At 40.5% G+C, this 24,716-nt stretch overlaps 1 protein-coding gene across 1 annotated transcript; it reads right to left on the reverse strand.

The window, feature by feature from the left end:
• Nucleotides 1-13,072: 13,072 nt before the first annotated feature.
• Nucleotides 13,073-19,190, reverse strand: LOC100562973 (methanethiol oxidase). Its single transcript, XM_016997689.2, has 11 exons — nt 19,127-19,190; nt 18,374-18,486; nt 16,383-16,568; nt 15,626-15,734; nt 15,226-15,408; nt 14,868-15,046; nt 14,566-14,644; nt 13,972-14,093; nt 13,713-13,805; nt 13,380-13,498; nt 13,073-13,235 (listed from the first exon to the last, which is right to left on the reverse strand). The coding sequence occupies exons 1-11, from the start codon at nt 19,188-19,190 to the stop codon at nt 13,073-13,075; spliced, it is 1,410 nt and encodes a 469-aa protein (XP_016853178.2).
• Between the last annotated feature and the right edge of the window lie 5,526 nt (nt 19,191-24,716).

Consider the following 24,716-nt stretch of genomic DNA (forward strand, 5'->3'; position numbering starts at 1 on the left):
CACCCCAAAGGAGATTCATCCGAGAATGCAAGCTGTTTGTGGGGGTTGTGTGGATGTGAGTCCTGTGCCTCGTTGGGCGAGTAAGTTTAAAGGTGTTGAGGCGGGAACATCTGACTTGCGTAACAAACAAAGAGTTGGACGTCCTGTGACAGCAGCCACCGGGTTTCACAAGCAAAAGGTTGACAGATTGATTCAGGATGATTGTTGTATCCCTCAGAGAGAAATTTCAAGCATCATCGGCATTTCACAAGAACGTGTGGGTTGTGATGGCGCGAGTGGCGCTATCTATATGTCAAACTTGTTGCAATATTTGAGTTTTTGTATCATGCCTGATTTTGCCTTTACCCTGTAAATGTAGTTGGATTGATTGGTCTTTTATAGCTGTCAATCAATGTTGTTTGCACCAGTTATATTGCTTCTTCAGCTCAATTGTTTGGCTCCACCCTTTCCTGGAGTGGGCCAGTGTTTCCTTTTTCATTCCACAATCAAGCTTTCTACCAGATGGATGTGAGAGAGAGACTTGGCTCTAAAAGCCCTTGATTAAGTTACCTCTCAGCACCAATTCTGAGGTTCTTACCCTTGAGACTTACGCTTCATGTTCAGGGCCAACCTGAACGACGTTGAGGAGTCTCAAGCGCCTTCCTTCAAATCAGTTCTTTGACATCAGAGGAAGACTGTGACTTCAAACATAGGCCATTTGGACTGAGGCTGAGGATTGCTCCGGCATTCACAGCCATTGAGAAAGAGGGACCTGGAAAAGCTTCTCAGCTGCGGAGCTCCTTCGACTTAAAACAACCAAAGGCTGTAATGTATATTTTCCTTTACCCCTTTGAAACTTCCAACTTATTGCCTTAAAGGGGTAACCTTTTGTGAACAATAAAACCAGTTTTTGAGTTATCTACAGTGTTTTGGTCCTTGGAAGTTCCAGTTTCCCTAAAGAAGGGCAAGAAGCAATCCCCTGGGGAAAGATGTCACGTCCATGCCTCTTTCGCTAAGAGTTATAGGCCCAGGCGCGACGGCACATGGGTCACATTATTGCTTTGCTTGGCTATTGGAAGATCTGTGCACGATGGGTTCTGTGAGACACTGGTTGCGGAAACAGAGTGTCGACGTTTTCCGTGGCGGCTTCAGAAAACTTGTTCATTGTTGGCAGAAATGTATCCAATTGTCTGGTGATGATGTGAAAAAGTGAATAGTGGTAGTTAAAGTGAATAAAGTGAATAGTGGCAGTTAAAGAGCACATTCTAAGAATTATTTCTGCATTTGATTTATTAAAATATTCCCATCCAAACCCAAGTAACGAAGGTGGAGGCATTACTTTTCATTCACCCCTCATATGTATGTATGTATATATAAATACACACACACACATTTTGAATATTTCTATGACATGTCTTCCTAAAAAGGTCCATGGTGTCGGTTCTGAACCCACGCATCTCCAAGCGTCAGAGCGAATGGGGAAACCTGTGTCCCCAAAATACCCTTTCTCTGCAACATGTTTGGCTTGATTAGAAAAGTACAAAAGCACCGAGGCCGCCCAAGGCGTTTGTTATCAGAAGGGAACAGGGTTGAGCGATTGCTGAAGAGGCAGGAACGGAGCCTGCGGATGGAGAAAGCCTGCCAACTCATGCTGATTCCTCCTTTTATTGAGGTTTTGTGGCCACTGATAGTGGCGCCTGGCCATCTAAGGCAAGCCGTGTCATGCTTTCATTCCATCTGTGGTTGATCTTTTGTTTGCTTTCATTTGTCCTTTTTTGACATGTGCAAGCTCCCCAGCACCCTGGTTTCCGGAAAAGGATGGGATAGGAGGTATCCTTAAAGTTGGGGTGAAATAGAGGAGGAAGAGTAGGGAGGAAGATAAAGTCATCACCTCTTTTATATTGCTACTCGCTTGGGGACCCGGCGGTGGCCAGGTCACTTGACGGCTGGGTTCAGAGCTCTCTGGATAAGGGTGAACTATAACTCCCACTGGCCATATTGAAACTATCGAGCACGTGCTCCTCCAGTGTATGTTTTATAGAGATATTAGAATCAATTTCATCACTCCTTGGCTTTTAAAACATCCAGGCCGCACTGAAAGATACTACACCTCTCTGCTGCTCTCAGACTCCTGTTCTGCAATAACCTACAGTGTCGCCAGGTTTTGTGCGGCAGCACTTTCCATCAGACAGACGATGACTGACCCCACAGGGCCTCTATCCCCCTCCAGAGCCTCTTAGTGGATCGATATTTACTATTAGCTGACCCTGCCAATAGTCTGCTTTTAAAGGGTGAACTACAACTCCCATAGGCCAAGCTCAATCACCCCCAAACCAGGCCGATATGCACAGTGAGTCATGTTGGGTCTGTGTGATAAGTTTGGTGCAGATCCAACGTCAGCTGGATTCAGTGTTCTGTGCATAAGGGTGAATTACAACTCCCATAGGCCAAGCTCAATCACCCCCAAACCAGGCCTGTATGCAGTCAGTCATGTTGGGTCTGTGTGTTATTGACTCGAGTCAATAAGTTTTCCCAGTTTTTGGTGGTAAAATTAGGTGCCTCGGCTTATATTCGGGTCGGCTTATACTCGAGGATATACGGTATGTTTATTATACATTTTAAAAACAGACCCCTGAAAAACCAAAGATGTGCATACATAAGGGTGGGGTGTGACAGGACACGGGGAAGGAGATAATCACATACAATGACCAAATAAATACCAAGTAGGGGAGAAAAGAAATGAAAAAGGGAAAAGAAGAAGAAGAAGAAAGGATAAATGTAAAAACAAAAATACATTGTTAAGATAAAAGACTTCCATCTCTTTGTATGGTGTATTTAAATGAATTCGTTTTTCAGTCCAGTAATCCTTCTTTCTTCTGTTGTCTCGGGTTTCGCTACTTTTTGGAGTTGAATAGTTCTTCTCCTCGCCTTCCTTCCTTACTATTTTCAAGTTACTATTTTAAATTTCTGTTTTTCTAGGTACTGTATATACTTGAGTATAAGCCTAGTTTTTCAGCCCTTTTTTAAGACTGAAAAAGCCCCCTCGGCTTATACTCGGGTGAGGACCCTGGTTGGCTTATATTCGGGTCAGCTTATCCTCGAGAGTATTGGTACATTTATTATTTTTCTCTATTATTATTGGTATCATTACATTTATTATTTTTCTCTATTATTATTGGTATCATTACATTTATTATTTTTCTCTATTATTATTGGTATCATTACATTTATTATTTTTCTCTATTATTATTGATATCATTACATTTATTATTTTTCTCTATTATTATTGGTATCATTACATTTATTATTTTTCTCTATTATTATTGGTATCATTACATTTATTATTTTTCTCTATTATTATTGGTATCATAATTTATTATTTTTCTCTATTATTATTGGTATTATTACATTTATTATTTTTCTCTAGTATTGTTGCTACTATTACATTTATTTTACTCTATTTTTATTATTATTAATACATTTATTATCTCACTCTGATATTATTATTATTGTTGTTGCATTTATTATTTTACTCTATTATTACCTGTATTCTTTTCCTGTATTTATTACAGTAGAGTCTCACTTATCCAACACTCGCTTATCCAACGTTCTGGATTATCCAATGCATTTTTGTAGTCAGTGTTTTCAATACATCGTGATATTTTGGTGCTAAATTTGTAAATACAATAATTACTACATAGCATTACTGCGTATTGAACTACTTTTTCTGTCAAATTTGTTGTATAACTTGATGTTTTGGTGCTTAATTTGTAAAATCATAAACTAATTTGATGTTTAATAGGCTTTTCCTTAATCTCTCCTTATTATCCAACATATTTGCTTATCCAACGTTCTGCCGGCCCGTTTATGTTGGATAAGTGAGACTCTACTGTATTTGGGTCAGCTTATCCTCGAGAATATTGGTACATTTATTATTTTTCTCTATTATTATTGGTATTATTACATTTATTATTTTTCTCTATTATTATTGATATTATTACATTTATTATTTTTCTCTATTATTATTGGTATTACATTTATTATTTTTCTCTATTATTGCTGCTACTATTACATTTATTTTACTCTATTATTATTGATACATTTATTATCTCACTCTGATATTATTATTATTGCATTTATTATTTTACTCTATTTATTATTACTTGTATTCTTTTCCTGTATTTATTATTATTATTATTAGATGTATTATTTAACTCTATTATTATTAAAAGGATACATACGCACATTGACATTGAAAAAGATGAGAATAATGATTTAATCAGAGTTGGACAGTCTTATCTTAAATTTGAGCTTGATGTAAATATTCAAAAACATTTAACCTACTGATGCCTCAATTCATGTAATTTTATTGGTATCTTGTTAACAGCTTGTTTATTTTAACTTTTTTTACCGCGGATTGTATGTTGTATGTATATGTGTTAAATGTTTTGATACGGCCGATGGGCTAATCAATAAAACGTGATTTGATTTGGTACAGTAGAGTCTCACTTAACCAACATAAACTCTGTTATTATTATTATTATTATTACTATTATTGCATTTATTATTTTACTCTATTTATTATTACTTGTATTCTTTTCCTGTATTTATTATTATTATTATTATTATTATTATTATTACATGTATTATTTTACTCTATTCTTATTAAAAGGATACATACGCACATTTACATTGAAGAAGATGAGAATAATGATTTAATCAGAGTTGGACAGTCTTTTCTTAAATTTCCTAACTTATGTCTTATCTATTACTTATCTTTATATAAATATTCAAAAACATTTAACCTACTGATGCCTCAATTAATATAATTTTATTGATATCTATTTTTATTTCTGAAATTTCCCACCCTCGGCTTATACTGGAGTCAATGTTTTCCCAGTTTTTTTGTGGTAAAATTAGGTGCCTCGGCTTATATTCGGGTCGGCTTATACTTGAGGATATACGGTAGTTTAATATTGGTTCCCAATTAGTCTGTTTCCTACATTTGTTTGGGTTACTTGCAAGAAGGTAGGAAAGCCTATCCATGTTCCTAATCTCAAGGACTTTATTAATCCATACATTAATTTCCGGTATTTTTTCTTCTCTCCATAACTTTCCATAGATCATTCTAGCCACTGTTATTAAATAATTGAACAAAAAAACCTCTTTATTCCTGTCCTTTTCTATGTCTAACATACCCAGGAGGAAGTATTTTGGATCTAGATCCATTTTGATTTGTAGCATTTTTTTGTATTTTTGAATTTGTATTTAGTTTTGGGCCTACCCTTGTGGTCAGCAGGGAGCCTGCCTGACAGTAGGGCGGCCATTTTGTGTTCTTCTCCTTGAAGCCTGACCTTGTTCTGGCAGCCATTTGGTGCCATTAAATTTAGCTGTTTGGAGCATAGGCCACCACTTAGGAATTTGTTTCATTTCTCTGCTTTTTTTCCTAGCATAGCATGGCTTCCAGGAAGGGTCAGGGAGGACTGAAGAATCTGACAGGAGGCCTGGTTTCCCTCCTCAGACTATACAGAGTTCTATACAGTTTTCCCTCAGAATATTAAGGTAAAGGTTTTCCCCTGACGTTAAGTCCAGTCATGTCTGACTCTGGGGGTTGGTGCTCATCTCCATTTCTAAGCCCAAGAGCCGGCGTTGTCCGTAGACACCTCCAATGTCATATGGCCACTGGCATGACTGCATGGAGCGCCGTTACCTTCCCGCCGGAGCGGTACCTATTGATCTACTCACACTCTGGGGGTTGGTGCTCATCTCCATTTCTAAGCCGAAGAGCCAGCGTTGTCCGTAGACACCTCCAATGTCATGTGGCCATTGGCATGACTGCATGGAGCGCCGTTACCTTCCCGCCAGAGCGGTACCTATTGCTCTACTCACACTCTGGGGTTGATGCTCATCTCCATTTCTAAGCCGAAGAGCCGGCGTTGTCCGTAGACACCTCCAAGGTCATGTGGCCACTGGACATGACTGCATGGAGCGGCGTTACCTTCCCGCCGGAGCGGTACCTATTGATCTACTCACACTCTGGGGGTTGGTGCTCATCTCCATTTCTGAGCTGAAGAGCCGGCGTTGTCCGTAGACACCTCCAAGGTCATATGGCCACTGGACATGACTGCATGGAGTGCCGTTACCTTCCCGCCGGAGCGGTACCTATTGATCTACTCACACTCTGGGGGTTGGTGCTCATCTCCATTTCTAAGCCGAAGAGCCAGCGTTGTCCGTAGACACCTCCAAGGTCATGTGGCCGGCATGATTGCATGGAGCGCCGTTACCTTCCCGCCGGAGCGGTACCTATTGCTCTACTCACACTCTGGGGGTTGGTGCTCATCTCCATTTCTGAGCCGAAGAGCCGGCGTTGTCCGTAGACACCTCCAAGGTCATGTGGCCACTGGACATGACTGCATGGAGCGGCGTTACCTTCCCGCCGGAGCGGTACCTATTGATCTACTCACACTCTGGGGGTTGGTGCTCATCTCCATTTCTGAGCCGAAGAGCCGGCGTTGTCCGTAGACACCTCCAAGGTCTTGTGGCCGGCATGATTGCATGGAGCGCCGTTACCTTCCCACCGGAGCGGTACCTATTGATCTACTCACACTCTGGGGGTTGGTGCTCATCTCCATTTCTGAGCCGAAGAGCCAGCGTTGTCCGTAGACACCTCCAAGGTCATATGGCCACTGGCATGACTGCATGGAGCGCCGTTACCTTCCCGCCGGATCGGTACCTATTGATCTACTCACATTGGCATGTTTTCGAACTGCTAGGTTGGCAGGAGCTGGAGCTAACAGCGGCTGCTCCCGCCGCTCCCAGGGATTGAACCTGGGACCAGAATATTAAGGTACAGTAGAGTCCCACTTATCCAACACCCACTTATCCAACGTTTTGGATTATTCAACACATTTTTGTAGTCAATGTTTTCAATATATCGTGATATTTTGGTGCTAAATCCGTAAATACAGTAATTACTACATAGCATTACTGCGTATTGAACTACTTTTTCTGCCAAATTTGTTGTCTAACATGATGTTTTGGTGCTTCATTTGTAAAATCATAACCTAATTTGATGTTTAATAGACTTTTCCTTAATGCCTCCTTATTATCCAACATATTCGCTTATCCAACATTCTGCCAGTCCGTTTATGTTGGATAAGTGAGACTCTACTGTATTGTTATTCTCTATGTTTTAATTGCTGTTGATGTGTTTTATGTTGTTACAATGTTTCAATTTTATTGATCTGTTTTTTTTTAACTTACATTGTGGGGTTTGTTCCCCATGTGAGCCGCCCTGAGTCCCTTCAGGGAGCTGGAGGCGGGATACAAAAATAAAGTTGTTGTTATTATTACTATTATTATTATTACAGTAGAGTCTCACTTATCCAAGGTAAATGGGCCGGCAGAACATTGGATAAGGGAATATGTTGGATAATAAGGAGAGATTAAGGAGAACCTATTAAACATCAAATTAGGTTATAATTTTACAAATTAAGCACCAAAACATCATGTTATACAACAAATTTGACAGAAAAGTAGTTCAATACGCAGTAATGTTATGTTGTAATTACTGTATTTACGAATTTAGCACCAAAATATCACAATATATTGAAAACATTGACTACAAAAATGGTTTGGATTATCCAGAAGCTTGAATAAGCAAGGCTTGGATAAGTGAAATTCTACTGTATATAATGCTAATATTGCGCTATGCCAATAATATAATATATTGTATGTACAACTTGTAAGCCGCTCTGAGTCCCCTTCGGGGTGAGAGAGGATGGAGTATAAATGTAGTAAATAAATAAATAAATAGTTGTTGTTGGGTTTTTGTTTTTGTTTTGCACTACAAATAAGCCATGTGCAGTGCGCATAGGAATTTGTTCGTATTTTTTTTTTCAAATGATAATTCAGCCCCTCAACAGCCTGAGGGACCATGAACTGGCCCTCCACTTTAAAAGTTTGAGGACCCCTGGTGTAACAACATCAACTGCCACTTGTAAGCCGCCCTGAGTCCCCTCGGGTGAGAAGGGCGGGGTATAAATAATTGAAATAAATAAATAAATATTACGAATTTAACACCAAAACATTTCGATTTATTGAAAACATTGATTACAAAAACATTGGCTGCTAATAAATTGACTACAAATAAAGATAGAATTGCATAAAATGGACTTACAGTAACAACATTGTCGGAAATTAAATGTGTAAAAAGTGCAGTCCTTGCTGCCTAGAGCAGGGGTCCTCAGACTTTTAAAGCAGAGGGCCGGTCCACAATCCTTCAGACTGTTGAGGGGCCGAATTATCATTTGGGGAAAAAAAGCCGAACAAATTCCTATGCACACTGCACATGTCTTATTTGTAGTGCAAAAACAACAACAATAACAATGAAAGAACAATACAATATTTAAAAATGAAAATAATTTTAACCAACATAAACCTATCAGGATTTCAATAGGAAGTGTGGGCCTGCTTCTGGCCAATGAGATAGTCAGGTTAATTAGGGTTGTTGCTGTTGTTGTTGTTGTTGTTGTTGTGTGTCTTCAAGTCATTTCAGACTTTGGGCGGGCCTAAGTCCAAAATTATTTATTTATTAATTTACTACATTTATTTACTACATTTATATCCCACCCTTCTCACCCCAAAGGGAACTCAGAGCAGCTGCATGTACATACAATATATTATATTATTAGCATAGCACAATATTAGCATTATACTATATTGAACTATACCACTATACTGTAATATTATATGTAATATATAACATATAATTAATATTATTATATGATATTATTGTTAGTATTGTATTGTATAAAATGATATTATTATTAATATTATATGTATATACAATATATTATATTATTAAAACTGATATAAAAATATTATATTATAAATGAGGGCGGGGGCCAGGTAATATACTTAGTTTGGGGACCCCTGGCCTAGAGAAACAGCTGTGGATCCGGGCAGGAGGCAGACTGCGTTGGATAATCTATAACGTTGGATAAGTGAGACTACTGTATTGCTCTTTGCAAAAGCATTGCCTTTTGATCGCAGTGTTCCTGTTATTTTGATCCAGGTGGACTTCTCGTTCTGGACTCAGAAACCTGGGACTTCAGAGTGTCCGGAAGATGGACCCATCAGGGTGTCTGACTTCTGGTACCAGCAACCCAAGTTCTTAATGAGTGGGTTCAACCTAGACAATCTGACAAAAGGTAGGAGCCCCCATGTGCCTCCACAAACACAGTCCTGCCCACCACCCAAGAGAATGCTTTCATATGGGGACAATTTCATCCTAGATTTTATGTGCTTCCTCCTCCACAGACATCTCAGTAATATAGAAACAAATCTCCAAACTTTGCATTTCATTGAACAAAAGTAGATATGCATGCATGCATATAAAAAACAATCATCCTATTGTATGTTTTATATTTGTATCACACTTTTCTCCAGTCAAGCCATGAGGCATCCTCTCAACAGGGATGCAATGTAAAGTCTCCACAATCTGCTCTTTGCGTTTATAAAAGGTACCGTATATACTCGAGTATAAGCCGACCCTAATATAAGCCGAGGCACCTAATTTTATCCCAAAAAAATCTGGGAAAACATTGACTCCAATATAAGCCGTACCAATTTTATGTACCAATAAAATTACAGTAGAGTCTCGCTTATCCAACGTAAACGGGCCGGCAGAACGTTGGATAAGCGAATATGTTGGATAATAAGGAGAGATTAAGGAAAAGCCTATTAAACATCAAATTAGGTTATGATTTTACAAATTAAGCACCAAAACATCATGTTATACAAGAAATTTGACAGAAAAAGTAATTCAATACACAGTAATGCTATGTAGTAATTACTGTATTTACGAATTTAGCACCAGAATATCACGATATATTGAAAACATTGACTACAAAAAATGCGTTGGATAATCCAGAATGTTGGATAAGTGAGACTCTACTGTACATTAATTGAGGCGTCAATAGTTTAAATGTTTTTGAATCTTTACATAAAACTGTAATTTAAGATATGGCTGTTCAACTGATTAAATCATTATTTTCATCTTCTTCAATGTAAATGTGCTTATGTATCCTTTTAATAATCATAGAGTGAAATAATAAATTTAATAATAATAGTACATGTAATATTTTACTGCATTTATTATTATTATTATTATTATTATTCTATAGTTTTATTATATACTCTATTATATTAATAGAGTAAAATAATAAATGTATTAATAATAATAAAATAGATTAAAATAAATGTAAAAGTAACAACAATCAGAGTAAAATAATAAATGTAACAATACCAATAATGATAGAGAAAAATAATAAATATACCATATATACTTGAGTATAACCTGAATATAAGCCCACCAGGACCCTCACCCAAGTATAAGCCGAGGAGGTTTTTTTCAGTTCTAAAAAAGGGCTGAAAAACTAGGCTTATACTCGAGTATATACAGTATTTATAAATATGTATAAATATCTACAGCTGTGATATTATACATGTATTTTACATTTTTAGCACAACTGTCTTTGATAAGGCCATGAGGCATCCTAACAGCAGGGAGCGTCGTTTGCAGACAAAGTAAAAACTCTCTACGATCTCCTACCTGTATTTATACAAGGTATGTAATTTATGGATCTATATATAAGAAAAGTCTTTCTTATTGTACATTTTACATTTGTATCATACTTTTCTCCCACCAGCTGATGCATCCTAGAAAGAAGGGTGTAATGTAACATCCCCAAAAATATTTTTTTGCATTTTACAATGTCTATATGTGCGTGTGTTGCTGTTGCTGCTATTAGTATATAATCATGATGATGATTGTATGTATTTACACCCTTCTTTTCCCTTCCCTTGGCAAGACTACCTCAGCAAGAGTATTCTTGTCTCTACTGCTCTTTGGTTTTTCTTTTTACTGGCCTTGGTTAGCAATGAGTGTTTTTGTGATATTTTGAACAAGCAACTCAAAGTGGTGAAGCTCTTTGGGTAGATCGTTCATTCCCTCGGATGCCCATTCCTTGACGCTTCAAACAAGAACCACACCTTGGTGATATCAGACTAAATCCCTTTCCTTTGGAGGCATGTCAGCATAGATTAATTTTATTCTATCCAGCCAACATTAGTTAAAAAGAACAAAGCTTTCCAGGGCTGAGAACAACAAGTGATAAGTCTCCCAGCTTTCTAACTGTTTAAAAAAAGTCTTATTATCGTTCAAACAACTTTATTTGTTAACAGTATCAGCCTATTTATAATATTCATGGTCAGAACTGAGGATCTCTAAGAGACCCTCCTTATAAAAGGCCTTGCACACGAAGGTGTTGATACTGTGTTTCCCTGAAAATAAGACAGTGTCTTATATTAATTTTTGCTCCCAAAGATGTGCTAGGTCTTATTTTCAGGGAATGTCTTATTTTTCTATGAAGAAGAATTTACATTTATTGTGTTGTCGAAGGCTTTCATGGCCGGGATCACAGGGTTGTTGTATGTCTTTCGGGCTGTGTGGCCATGTTCCAGAAGCATTCTCTCCTGACGTTTCGCCCACATCTATGGCAGGCATCCTCAGAGGTTGTGAGGTATGGAGAAAACTAAGCAAAGAGGTTAATATATATCTGTGGAAAGTCTAGGGTGAGAGAGGTCAGTGTGAATGTGTGTAGTTAATCACTTAAATTAGCATTGAAAAGCTTATCTGCTGTCTTCTTCCTGCCTCTGGGGCATCCTTTGTTTAGAGTCGTTAACTGCCCTTGGTTGATTCATGTCTGGAAACCCTCTGTTTTCAGAGTATTGCTTTTTATTTACTGTTCTGATTTTTGAGTTTTGTAATACTGGTAGCCAGATTTTGTTCATTTTCATGGTTTCTTCCTTTCTGTTGAAGTTGTCCACATGCTTGTGGATTTCAATGGCTTCTCTGTGTAGTCTGACATGATAGTTGTTAGAATGGTCCAGCATTCTTGTGTTCTCAAATAGTATTCTGTGTCCAGGCTGGTTCATCAAATGCTCTGCTATGGCTGATTTCTCTGGTTGAATTAGTCTGCAGTGCCTTTCATGTTCTTTGACTCTTGTTTGGGCGCTGCGTTTGGTGGTCCCTATGTAGACTTGTCCACAGCTGCATGGTATCCGGTAGACTCCTGCAGAAGAGAGAGGATCCCTCTTGGCCTTCGCTGACCGTAGCATTTGTTGGATTTTCTTCGTGGGTCTGTAGATAGTTTGTAGGTTGTGCTTCTTCATCAGCTTCCCTATGCGGTCAGTAGTTCCCTTGATGTATGGTAAGAACACCTTTCCTCTGGGTGGATCTTTGTCTTGACTCTCATGGCTTGTTCTTGGCCTTGCAGCTCTTCTGATGTCTGTGGTGGAATATCCATTGGCCTGTAGAGCCCAGTTTAGGTGGTTGAGTTCACCTTGGAGGAGGTGAGGTTCGCAGATTCTTTGTGCACGGTCTGTCAGGGCTTTGATTGTGCTCCTTTTTTGACATTTATTGTTGAACCAAAAATGGAACATTTATTATATACTGTACAGTAGTTATCATCATAAACCAGCATAACCAGACAAACTGTGAATCCTATCAAGAATTTCTTGTTACTACTATTATTTCCATGTACAACAATCTATGGTACTTCCATTTACTGATCCTGCATGCTCTGGTGTTTGGTTTGGCGAGCATGCTTCCAAACAAAAACTTTGCTAGGTCTTACTTTTGGGAGAGGCCTTATATTTAGCAATTCAGCAAAATCTCTACTAGGTTTTATTTTCAGGGCATGTCTTATTTTCAGGGAAACAGGCTAGGAAAGGTAAGAAAGAGAAAAAGAAGAGGAGGAAAGAAGGAGGAAGGGAGCACAAAATGAAGGGGAAAAAGGAGATTGCCATGCAAACATTGTGTGGTATGCCCTCTCAGAGCTGCAGAAGGGAGGAAGCAGGCAGGAAACAGTCCCAAGGACACCCAGAGAAAAATATGAATATACGCTAATACAACAGTTGTATGTCTCATGTTGACATTTACAACAAGGAGTCACAACAGTAAGCACTGAACAAAAAAGTATTTAGTGATTCTCCCATTAATATGAAGGCGACTTGGAAAGGATGCACACTACTCCCAGATGTCAGAGGTGCAATCCCCACCGGGGTAGCGCATCCCTTTCGCCCGAGCCGGACCACACGGTTCATGCCCGAAATCCACCAGGAATTCCGGGTTCACACAAAGGCCACCCTTCACAGTGTCAACGTCCAGCTGGAGCATGACCGAACCTTCCCTGGAAAAGGCATAATTTGGGGGAAAGTCAAGGTTGTGTACCGTCAAGTTGTTTCTGACACATGATGTTTTCAAGGCTGGATTTCTACACAAGAGGCCTTCCTCTGTGTAGGAGAGAATATGACTCACCCAAGACCCCTCTTACCTGACCATCTCAGGATAAAACTGCTTGTCCCAAGGAGTGTCAACAGAGTTGGTGACATAGAGTCGCGTGCCATCCAAGCTCAACTGAAGCGCTCGAGGTCCTCCTTTGAGTTTCCTGCCCTAAAGACAGCAGGGAAGAAATAGTGCCATGATTTGGAAACATGTATATAAGATCAGGAAATCTGTGAAAAGGACTAGAAAATACAGAAAGGTCAGTTTTCTCTGCAGGCCCACACATCAGTTTAGATTTGGAACGTCAGATTTCTATGCCTCCTCTTCCCATCTGTCTCCGAATCCCATATCTGTCCAGTTTCTCATCCATTTCAGATCTTACCTGGATCACAAAGGGATCAGGTTGGCAATCCAGCTCTAGATCCTCTAGGACATTTACAGGACCCCCTTTCTCAAGGCTGCCCCCCAGAAACACCTAAAGATCCCAAAGAAATAAGGTCAGTTGAGCAGTAAAAATAACAATGTTCAAGAAATTGGAGTCCCTGGACTCGGATACCAGTCCCCATCATCCCCAGCCAGCAGCAAGTGGTGATGGGATCCATCACCTGGAAACACATGATTAGGGAAGGTTACAAGGTTACCTGTCCAACCAGCTTGGGACAGTGCGGGTCAGTGATATCATATTGGCGGACATCACCATGCACCCAGTTGCTTGCATAGAGGAACCGGTCATCCAGGGAGATGATGATATCATAAGTGAACCCTGTTGAAGGACCAGGATCATCAAATCACTGGGGACTCCAAGGGCCATCCAGTTCAAAACCCTTCTGCCAGGCTAGAAGACACAGCGCAACCCATTGTTCCGAGTCGAAATTTCCAGGGCAGCAGAAAACAAGCCTGCTTCCACTTCCTTATGACATCCTTTCACATATTTATACATGGCTATCCAATTTGTTGTTTTTGTGTGTTTTTTTCGTGTCAGGAGCAACCGGAGTTGCTTCTGGAGTGAGAGAATTGGCTGTCTGCAAGGACGTTGCCCAGGGGACGCCTGGATGTTTTGGTGTTATTACCATCCTTGTGGGAGGCTTCTCTCATGTTTCCACTGATAGAGGGAGCTCATCCGCACTCTCCTCGGGTGGGATTCGAACCTGGCAGCCTTGAGGTCAGCAACCCAACCTTTAAGTTACAAGGCTTTAATCCACTACTCCACCGGGGCTCCTGTTTGTGTTACTAACCTGGCATTTCAGGGTAGATCCATCCGGATACTTTCTTGTTCGGGACTTGGATCACTTTCTTGGCAACCCAGCATCCACCCTACATGGAAAATCAAATTGACCAGTGAAGTTGTCAGAAAAAATTAAGGACTCCCCATGTTTTTTTGTTGGAGACAGTTTGCCTTTGCCTTCTCCCGAACCTGAGAGAGAGAGTAGATTCCCACAACAGAGTAAGGATCCGGACCAGGTTTCCAGGCATCTAACCATTAAATCACCCGAGCTCCCCACAAGCAATTGACTTGCCTCATGGCTACCCTGTTCACCTCTGTCTTGAAGAAATGGTGGATTGAGCTCTCTAGAGGGCAGGCCACGAAGCCGTGGACAGAGTTGGGGTTGTGCAAGAAGCGAATCTCTATGGGGCCTGAATCTTCACCCACGTCAATCGACTGGAGGAGGCGGTGGGTGGTCAAATCCCAGACATCGAGGTGACCGCCATATCGCCCTGTGAATGAACAGGAACCAGGATTATTCCAGTTGAGCTCTGACAATTTTGACACCATCCTCCTATTGATGGAGTTTAGAATCACATTTGCTTTTTGCACTGTCACATCACACTCTTGGTTTGTGTTCAGCTTGTGGTCTACAAGGACTTCTAGATGCCTTTCACATGGGGGCTCCTACCTTTTCTCAGATTGTCTGGACTGAACCCACTGATAAGGAACTTGGGCTCCCCCGCGTGGGCGCTGATCAGGACGTTGTGCCGCGGCTGGTACCAGAAGTCAAACATCCCATGGTGTCCATCTTCTGGACACTCCCAGCTCCCTTTCACTTCCCAGGTTTCTGGGTCAAGAACGAGAAGTCCACCTGGGACCAGAAAAACAGGAACCACTGGTATCAAAAGGCAAATCAAAGAGCAATATTATGATTTCTATCCTGTTTTCACCCATTGATTGGGATTCAAAGCAGGTTACCCATTAGAATACTGGCAGGTGTAGGGCTCTTTTGTGTGGTTTCCCCCTATTGTGGAGGGCTAATTGTGTTCCCAAATGGACATCTATGCCTGAAGTACCTCTTCCGTTACCGAACGCATCTCCAAGGGCGCTGACCAAAACCTCCCCGCTGCTTAAGCAACGTGATCTGTACAAGAAACCCAAATTGGTTTTCTTGATGATTTCTCGAGTTTCGATGATCTGTCGAGGTGTCAGAGAAAGAGAAAACAGATCATTTCTACAGTCTGACCTATTTAAGGCCCTTTTCCTTGACATCTGGTACATCTTCTATATTTTAGCATTAATGCAATCTGATACCATTTTGATTGTCTTAGCTCAATGCCATGGAATCAACCTTCTGTGCACAAGTTTGTCACTGTCTCAGCAAAAGACAACTCCCAGGACTCCATAGCATTTAACTATAACACATAAGGTAAAGGTAAAGGTTTTCCCCTGACGTTAAGTCCAGTCGTGACCGACTCTAGGGATTGGTGCTCATCTCCATTTCTAAGCCGAGGAGCCGGCCTTGTCCGTAGACACCTCCAAGGTCATGTGGCCAGCATGACTGCATGAAGCGCTGTTACCTTCCCGCCGAAGTGGTACCTATTGATCTACTCACATTGGCATGTTTTCGAACTGCTAGGTTGGCAGGAGCTGGTGCTAACAGCGGGCGCTCATTCCGCTCCCGGGATTTAAACCTAGCACCTTTTGGTCCGCAAGTTCAGCAGCTCAGCGCTTTAACGCACTGTGCCACCAGGAGCCCCATAAAACATAAACCCGCGTTGAATTCCATACATTCCACAGTATAGATGCACCTTGACTTTTTCGCTGTTTGAATCCTTTACATACTTTGCACAAGCTGGGAGCGCACAGGTCAGAACTCGTGTCCACCACATAAACACGGCCGGAGATCAGGCCAGGGAGGATGAGGCAGTTGCGCTCAATGCCAGTGTCCCCAAAGGAGCTGATGGAGGCGTTCCAGCCCGAGTGATGGAGTTCGTCATCCAGGTGAGTCATGCACAGGCGGTGGATGACCTGTTGGGAAGACAAGAGGATATAGATTTGAAAATCGTATGGGAAATGTTAGTGAAATATGAAACACTGGCTGGGAAATCCATCCCACTTAATAAATGGACAGCGATGAAATGTTATTTGCGCTCTCCCAACTGCCCCTGCCCTGGCCTTAGAGGGAGAGAAGAGCAGCCAGGATGACAAGTTTTTGTCCATGCAACTGTGTCTGAGTTGGCTTCGAAGGGAGAGAAGAGCAGCCAGGTAGGACTCCATCATGCCTAGGCCCAGAAGTGGATGAAATGCCCTCTCACTATCCCAACTGCCACTGCCCTGGTTTTGGAAGGAGTGCCATGCCCAACCGAGCTTTGAGATCATCACAAGATCGGAGAACATGGTTGCCACCCCACCTGGTTGTTCCTCCTAACTCTCAAGCATTGCCTTCCACGTGATTTAGGCATCAATTTTGGCTGTATTTCTTTTGGGACCGTACCCAGATGCTTTGTGTCAATGCCAGTCCTCTGAAAAAAACAATTTCTCTTCCATCCCAGAGAAATTAAGCACACGGATGAAACTCAGACAGAATGAAAGTACTCTGTTAATGGTCTCCCACATATTTTGTGCCCTGCACCTTCTGTGGTATCTGCATTATATTCCTTTGAGGCAGAGAGAGTCTTATTTCATTAGTCTTCATATCTGGACACCTGATAGCATTTAGAAGGTTTCAGAGTCTGCTAAAAAATACCTTCTACGCAAAGTATTCCTTTTGGGATAGTGGTTTGTGACTCTGGGAACATGTGTTCAAATCTCCATTCAGCAGTGGAAACCTCCTGGATGCCAGGATGAAGGTTATAATAAATAATAATAAACTTTATGTTTATATCCCGCCCCATCTCCCCGAAGGGATTCGGGGCGGTTCACAACAGGGACAAGCCTGCAACAACACGACATATTTGACAAAAACTCAAAACATTCCAACAATACACAAAATAAAATAATGGACAATACATTAAAATCCAAGCAGATAATTAAAAGCAAACCAGCGGGGAGAGGTTTCATAAAGTGCTGTATCATGGAAATGAGTAAAAGTGATAAAGTGCCATATGCTTTTGAAACAGAAAGGAGTCTAATGACAGCTCTATTGGGCCTATTCATTCAAACGCACTCTCTCAGCCTCAGAGGGAGGCAATTCTGGTCATTGCATCTTAACCGAAAGGTAAAAGTGAGACATTAATAATAATAATAATAATAATAATAATACTAATAATAATAGCTTAAAACTGAGAATCCATGGTACAGATTGAGTATCCCTTATCCAAAAATCCCAAATCCTAAATGCTCCAAAATGGTTTACTGCCAATGTTCACCTTGGCACTCATTTGGACCAGTAGTCTCGAAGTTATCCTCTGTAATATGACACAGTAGTTTTCCCCCTGAAATATTGAGTTTGCTACATTACTTGGGGCCTTGGTTTTCTCTCCAGCAGCAGGTCTTCCTTTACGGCAGAGAGAGTCTTAGTTTCATGTCTTGATATCGACACAACTGATAGCATCGAGAAGATTTCAGTGTCCCCTAAAAAGCACTTTCTAAGCAATGTGTTGAAGTGTGGGTAGTGGTTTGGGACTCTGGAGACCTATGTTCAAATCCCCATTGAGCAGTGGAATCCTCCTGGATGCCAGGAGGAAGGCCGCACTCTCTCAGCCTCTCAGAGGCAAATCTGGCCAAGAAAACCTTGCAATAGGGTTGTCGTTGAAGTATCATGAGAGCAGCAGATATCAAAAATTAAAAGGAGATTTTAGCTGGAGTGCATGCAAGATAATCGTTAAGATTACCTGGCAATAACACGGCGATTCTGGATCCACGTCCACCGTGGCCAAATAGTCAGGTTCCCGGGACTCAGTTCCGCTTAAAACGCACACTACGTACATCAGCTTTTCTCTGGGGCCTGTGGAAACAAAGTCTAGTATCAGGATCCTAAAGACAAGAATGTATATTTTGATATGAAGAGATGGAATCTGATACTGGTAGAAAATATCAACCTGATTTACCTCTCATGGCATCCAATGGCGAAGCATAGCCGGGTCCATAGCATGGACCTATACATTTGGGGTAAAATAAAAAATCAAGATCTGGTTTATTCACATTGAAAGAAATTACTTGGCACAAAGAAGCATCTGGATCATAAGAGTCATGATGGAGAACCTGGAACATGTCTAGAGAAAACATGTTTTGTCAGATGTGAATAAATGAAACAATATGAATTTCCCTTCTGTTTCATAGTCTGGGAATCTATCACAGTGCTCTTGGAGGGAGTCCAAACTCCAGCCGATACCAACAATCCACTGTATTAAGTAATAAGTAGATAATGTTTTGAAGATTCCTGGAACCAAACTCTGTATTCAGCAATAAGTAAATGAACCATATATGAAAAGCAGTCATCTAACAATGAAGATCAAAAGTGAAGCAAGACCCAGGACTGAAGACTCTTTGGATCCAGACATAGACACCAACCACCTTGACATTGAGGATGAAATGAAGGAATAATCCTCAAATCAGTCCCGAATGGAGACTGCTGGATGTCTTACCTTTATTCGGGTTCTTCTGGGCTGGATGTTTTACATCCAGTGCTTTGTTCTGGGTGTTAGACATCTCCTTTGGAACCTCAATGGATCTGACAATGAGAAGTGTCTCTCCACTCTCTAAAGGAACTTATATATGCAGAGGATATCTCCCCATCTTTATGGGTAATGCATCAAAATGCTGAGGAAGAAAGAGTCTCCACTGGAAAAACCCCTTAAGGAATCAGCTGACTCTGAAAACAAACAACAGGGAGCAATTTCAGACATGGCCTTTTTCATTGTGGTCCCAACCTGTTTCATTCAGGTTGCATAAACACTACCTCCCCCTTCCAACAAACCCCTTGTGTTTTTCTCTCATTGTTTCTTCCAGAAAGAAGAGCAAAGCAGAAAAAATAGGTAGGATAGCAGACACAGAACCAAAAGTGCTACATTTTTATAAATTTCAGCATCTTTTCATATATTTGCATAGCAAAGGGAAGGGTCACAGCCCTATTGAGTTTGTTTTGATGTCTGTGCACCCGTTCAGAAGACTTCTCCTCACTTTCTGTCCCTCTGAGAATTGGATTTTGAAAAAAATCAGCTTGTTGTGGAAACAAGGATTGGAGATAAGGCTTCAGTGGAGTCCCCCTTTTCCCATGATGATAACTCTTCCAAATGTGAATTTCCCTTTGGAGGGAAGATTTCCCTCACTTGCTGTTCTCTCACCCCTGTTCTTAACTGTGAGTCACTTGTAAGTCAGATGTTTGTAACTTGGGGACTGCCTGCACTATTATAATATATTATTATATACTAGCTTTGCCTGGCCATGTGTTGCTGTGGCTTATGGGAATCCTTTATTGGCCAGGTGGAATAGCAGTGTTCAGTTCAGCAATTTATTACGGTCTATGACCAGAATATATAGAAATGGGCACAGGTGCCCGAAAGGGGAATCGCAGTTCCCAAAAAAGTCAGATAAAAGAGCAAGTTAAAAACATGCTATAATAAAAACAAATTAAAAGCAGACTATTAGCAGGGTCAGCTAATAGTAAATATCGATCCTCTGGAGGGGGATAGAGGGAGCATTTGCAGTCTTTCAGTTATAACAGATTGCTCTGGCTACAGGCCCTGTGGGGTCAGTCATCGTCCGTCTGATGGAAATTGCTGCCGCACAGAACCTGGCGACACTATAGGTTATTGCAGAACAGGAGTCTGAGAGCAGCAGAGAGGTGTAGTATCTTTCAGTGCGGCCTGGATGTTTTAAAAGCCAAGGAGTGATGAAATTGATTCTAATCTATATATATAAAAGAGTGATGGCATCACGGCGATTCACAAAACAACAAAAGTACAGGCCCCCCAACCTCAAAATTTGACAACACAACCCATCATCCACGCCTCAAGGTTGATACAACAAAAAGAAAAGAAAAATAAAGTCCTAATTAGAGGGAGAGCAATAATTTTTTTTTATCCAATTGCTGCCAGTTTAGAGGGCTAATCTCTGCCCACTTGGTTGCCTAGCAACCAAGGGACAGCCAGGGTTCAGTTAGGGGACAGGCAGATTTAGGCCTCACTTAGACTTCTTCCACAGATTATCTAATTTGCACTGGATTATATGGCAGTGTAGACTCAAGGCCCTTCAACACAGCTATATAACCCATTTATAATCTTATATTATCTGCTTTCCACTGGATTATCTTGACTCCACACTACCATATAATCCACTTCAGTGTGCATTTTATACAGCTGTGAAGAAGGAGCCTCATATAATCCAGTTCTGAGCAGATAATATAAGATTAGAAATATACAGTAGAGTCTCACTTATCCAACGTAAACAGGCCGGCAGGATAAGTGAATATGTTGGATAATAAGAAGGGATTCAGGAAAAGCCAATTAAACATCAAATTAGATAATCGTTATACAAATTAAGCACCAAAACATCATATTATACAACAAATTTGACAGAAAAAGTAGTTCCATGCGCAGTAATGCTATGTAGTATTTAAAGTAGAGTCTCACTTATCCAACACTCGCTTATCCAACGTTCTGGATTATCCAACGCATTTTTGTAGTCAATGCTTTCAATATATCGTGATATTTTGGTGCTAAATTCATAAATACAGTAATTACTATATAGCATTACTGTGTACTGAACTACTTTTTCTGACAAATTTGTTGTCTAACATGATGTTTTGGTGCTTAATTTGTAAAATCATAACTTAATTTGATGTTTAATAGGGTTATCCTTAATTCCTCATTATCCAACATATTCGCTTATCCAACGTTCTGCCGGCCCCTTTATGTTGGATAAGTGAGACTCTACTGTACTGTATTTACAAATTTACCACTAAAATATCACAATGAATTTAAAACACTGACTACAAAAACATTGATTATGAAAAGGCAGACTGCGTTGGATAATCCAAAACATTGTATAAGCGAATGTTGGATAAGTGAGATTCTTCTTTAATATGAAATAATTACTGGGATAGAATAATGCAGAACAATATAATCTCTAAAACCAGGACAGTAAATAAACAGGGGAATTCCAGACAGGAAACAATCAGGGCCAGCTAACACCTCCCAACAAAGTATTCCCATCATCAAAGTCTGGCAAATCCTGTTTTCTCAGGGCCACAGACAGTAGAAGCACATAAAATATCGCAAACAACACCACTCTGAAAACAAGGGAATTCCAGACAGGAAACAATCAGGGCCAGCTAACACCTCCCAACAAAGTATTCCCATCATCAAAGTCTGGAAAATCCTCTGTTTTCTCAGGGCCACAGACAGTAGAAGCACATAAAATATCGCAAACAACACCACTCTGAAAACAAGGGAATTCCAGACAGGAAACAATCAGGGCCAGCTAACACCTCCCAACAAAAAATTCACTCAGGGAGGAAACAGCCAGGCTTTAAAGCTGCAAGGCCATTACATCCTAATCATTTTTCCTAATTGCAGCATTCATACTTGCCTCCAACAAACAAAAAAAACCCAATCAGAAACATTGTATATTCACAACCTTTAGGAAATAATATCCCCTGATGGTGTAGCGTGTTAAAGCGCTGAGCTGCTGAACTTCTGGACCGAAAGGCCACAGGTTTGAATTGGGGGAGCGGAGAGAGCCCCCACTGTTAGCCCCAGCTTCTGCCAACCCAGAAGTTCGAAAACATGCAAATGTGAGTGCATCAATAGGTACTGCTCCGGCAGGAAGGTAACACCGCTCCATGTAGTCATCCCACATGAGCTTGGAGGAGTCTACGGACAACGCCGGCTCTTCGGCTTAGAAATGGAGATGAGCACCAACCTCCAGAGTAAGACACGACTGGACTTAATGTCTGGGGAAATCCTTTACCCTTGACCTTAACTACCACCAATTCCTCAAGACTTTATTTCCCAGACCACCAGACTTCGCCACAGCAACACATGGCCGGGCACAGCTAGTATCTCTATAAAACATACACTGGAGGAGCACATGCTCGATAGTTTCGATATGGCCAGACTCACAAGGGCATAGTCTTTCCAGAGCAGGGGTCTTCCGGTACCTCCCCTCCAGTACTGCTGATGGGAGGGCGTGACATCTTGCAAGAGTGAATAGCAGTGAATAGCCTTGCAGTCTCAAAGCCTGGCCGCTTTCTGGAGTAGCTGGAGCTTTTTGTTGTATGAACATAGAGGCATGGATGAGGGGCTATGCTGCCAAGTTTAGTGTTTCTGGGATGTGTAGTTTTGTTGTTTTCTCCTAGGCCGAAATTTCATTACCCTTTTATATATATAGATATACAGTAGAGTCTCACTTATCCAACGTTCTGGATTATCCAACGCATTTTTGTAGTCAATGTTTTCAATACATTGTGATATTTTGGTGCTAAATTCGTAAATACAGTAATTACTACATAGCATTACTGCGTATTGAACTACTTTTTCTGTCAAATTTGTTGTTAAACATGATGTTTTGGTGCTTAATTTGTAAAATCATAACCTAATTTGATGTGTAATAGGCTTTTCCTTAATCCCACCTTATTATCCAACATATTCGCTTATCCAACGTTATCCAACAGCCCGTTTATGTTGGATAAGTGAGACTCTACTGTAATATATTATAATAGATAATATAGACTTTATATATTATCTATTATAATATATTACAGTAGAGTCTCACTTATTGAACATAAACGGGCCATTGGATAACCTTGGATAAGCCAATATGTTGGATGTATTCTATCTATATATCTTCTATATCCATAATAGAAGTGAAAGTTTGTATGTATCCGTGTGTGTGTGTGTGTGTGTGTGTGTGTCTGAGGCTCCCACTTCCACAGAAAGGCCCCCACTTCCACAGAAAACTATGACTCCCAGTGATGAGGAGCCACCAAAGGCCCTCCCTCCAATAACATTACAGGTTATAGAGAGTCCTGTTAACATGTACAAGAGCTGCCAACTCCTCCCAGTGTCCTCCACAAATATAGTAATGCCCACCACCCCAAATGAATGCTTTCATATGGGGACAATTTCATCCTAGATTTTATGTGTTTCCTCCTCCATAGACATCTCAGTAATATGGAAATAAATCTACATACTTTGCATTTTCGTTGATCAAAACCCTATATGTATGCATATAAAAACAATTGTCCTATTGTATGTTTTATTTTTGTACCACACTGTAAAATCTCCAAAGTCTTCTCTTTGCATTTATAAAAATATTCATAAATATGTATAAATATCTACAGCTGTGATATTATACATGCATTTTACATTTGTAGCAAAACTTGTTGTGTTGTCAAAGGCTTTCATGGCCGGGATCACAGGGTTGTTGTATGTCTTTCGGGATGTGTGGCCATGTTCCAGAAGTATTCTCTCCTGACGTTTCGCCCACATCTATGGCAGGCATCCTCAGAGGTTGTGAGGAATGGAGAGACTAGGCAAGGATGGTAAATATTTATCTGTGGAGAGTCCAGGGTGTGACAAGAGTCCTTTGTCAGTTGGAAGCCAGTTAATGTAACACAACTGTCTTTGATAAAGCCATGAGGCATCCTAGTGGCAGGGAGTTTCACTAGCAGGGAAGGTATAACCTCTCAACAATCTGTTACTTGTATTTATATAAAGTATGTAATATATGGATCTATATATAAGAAACGTCTGTCATATTGTGCATTTTACATTTGTGTCATGCTTTTCTCCCACCAGCTGATGCATCCTAGCAAGAGGGATGCTCTATAACATCCCCAAAAACAGCTTTTTGCATTTGTATATATTTGCATGTGTTGTTGCTGTTGCTATTTATATATAATCACTAGCTGTGCCCGACCACGCGTTGCTGTGGCTAGGACTTTATTTTTGTTTTCTTTTTGTTGTATGAACGTAGAGGCGTAGATGAGAGGTTGTGCTGTCAATTTTTGAGGTTGTGGGGCATTTAGTTTAGTTGTTTTGTCCGATGCCGTGATTCCATTACCCTTTTATATATATAGATGATGATGATTGTATGTCTTTATACCCTTCTTTTTCCCTGCCAAAGGAGACTCAGGGTGGCAAGACTATCTTGGCAAAACTATTCTTGTCTCTACTGCTTGGTTGTTGTTTTTTTTACTGGCCTTGGTTAGCAATGAGTGTATTTGTGATATTT

Source organism: Anolis carolinensis, unplaced genomic scaffold, assembly GCF_035594765.1.
Source record: "Anolis carolinensis isolate JA03-04 unplaced genomic scaffold, rAnoCar3.1.pri scaffold_14, whole genome shotgun sequence".
NCBI classification, from domain to species: domain Eukaryota; kingdom Metazoa; phylum Chordata; class Lepidosauria; order Squamata; family Dactyloidae; genus Anolis; species Anolis carolinensis.

Bases quoted from the DNA above. Each gene is read 5' to 3' on its own strand.
- LOC100562973 (XM_016997689.2), bottom strand. From the start codon at position 19,190: ATGTCTAACACCCAGAACAAAGCACTGGATGTAAAACATCCAGCCCAG. The intron at 15,735-16,382 runs GTATGTAAAGGA...ACACCTCGACAG, and splicing joins GCGCTCCCAGCTTGTGCAAA to ATCATCGAAACTCGAGAAAT. The intron at 14,645-14,867 runs GTGAACAGGGTA...TTTTCCATGTAG, and splicing joins ACCATTTCTTCAAGACAGAG to GGTGGATGCTGGGTTGCCAA.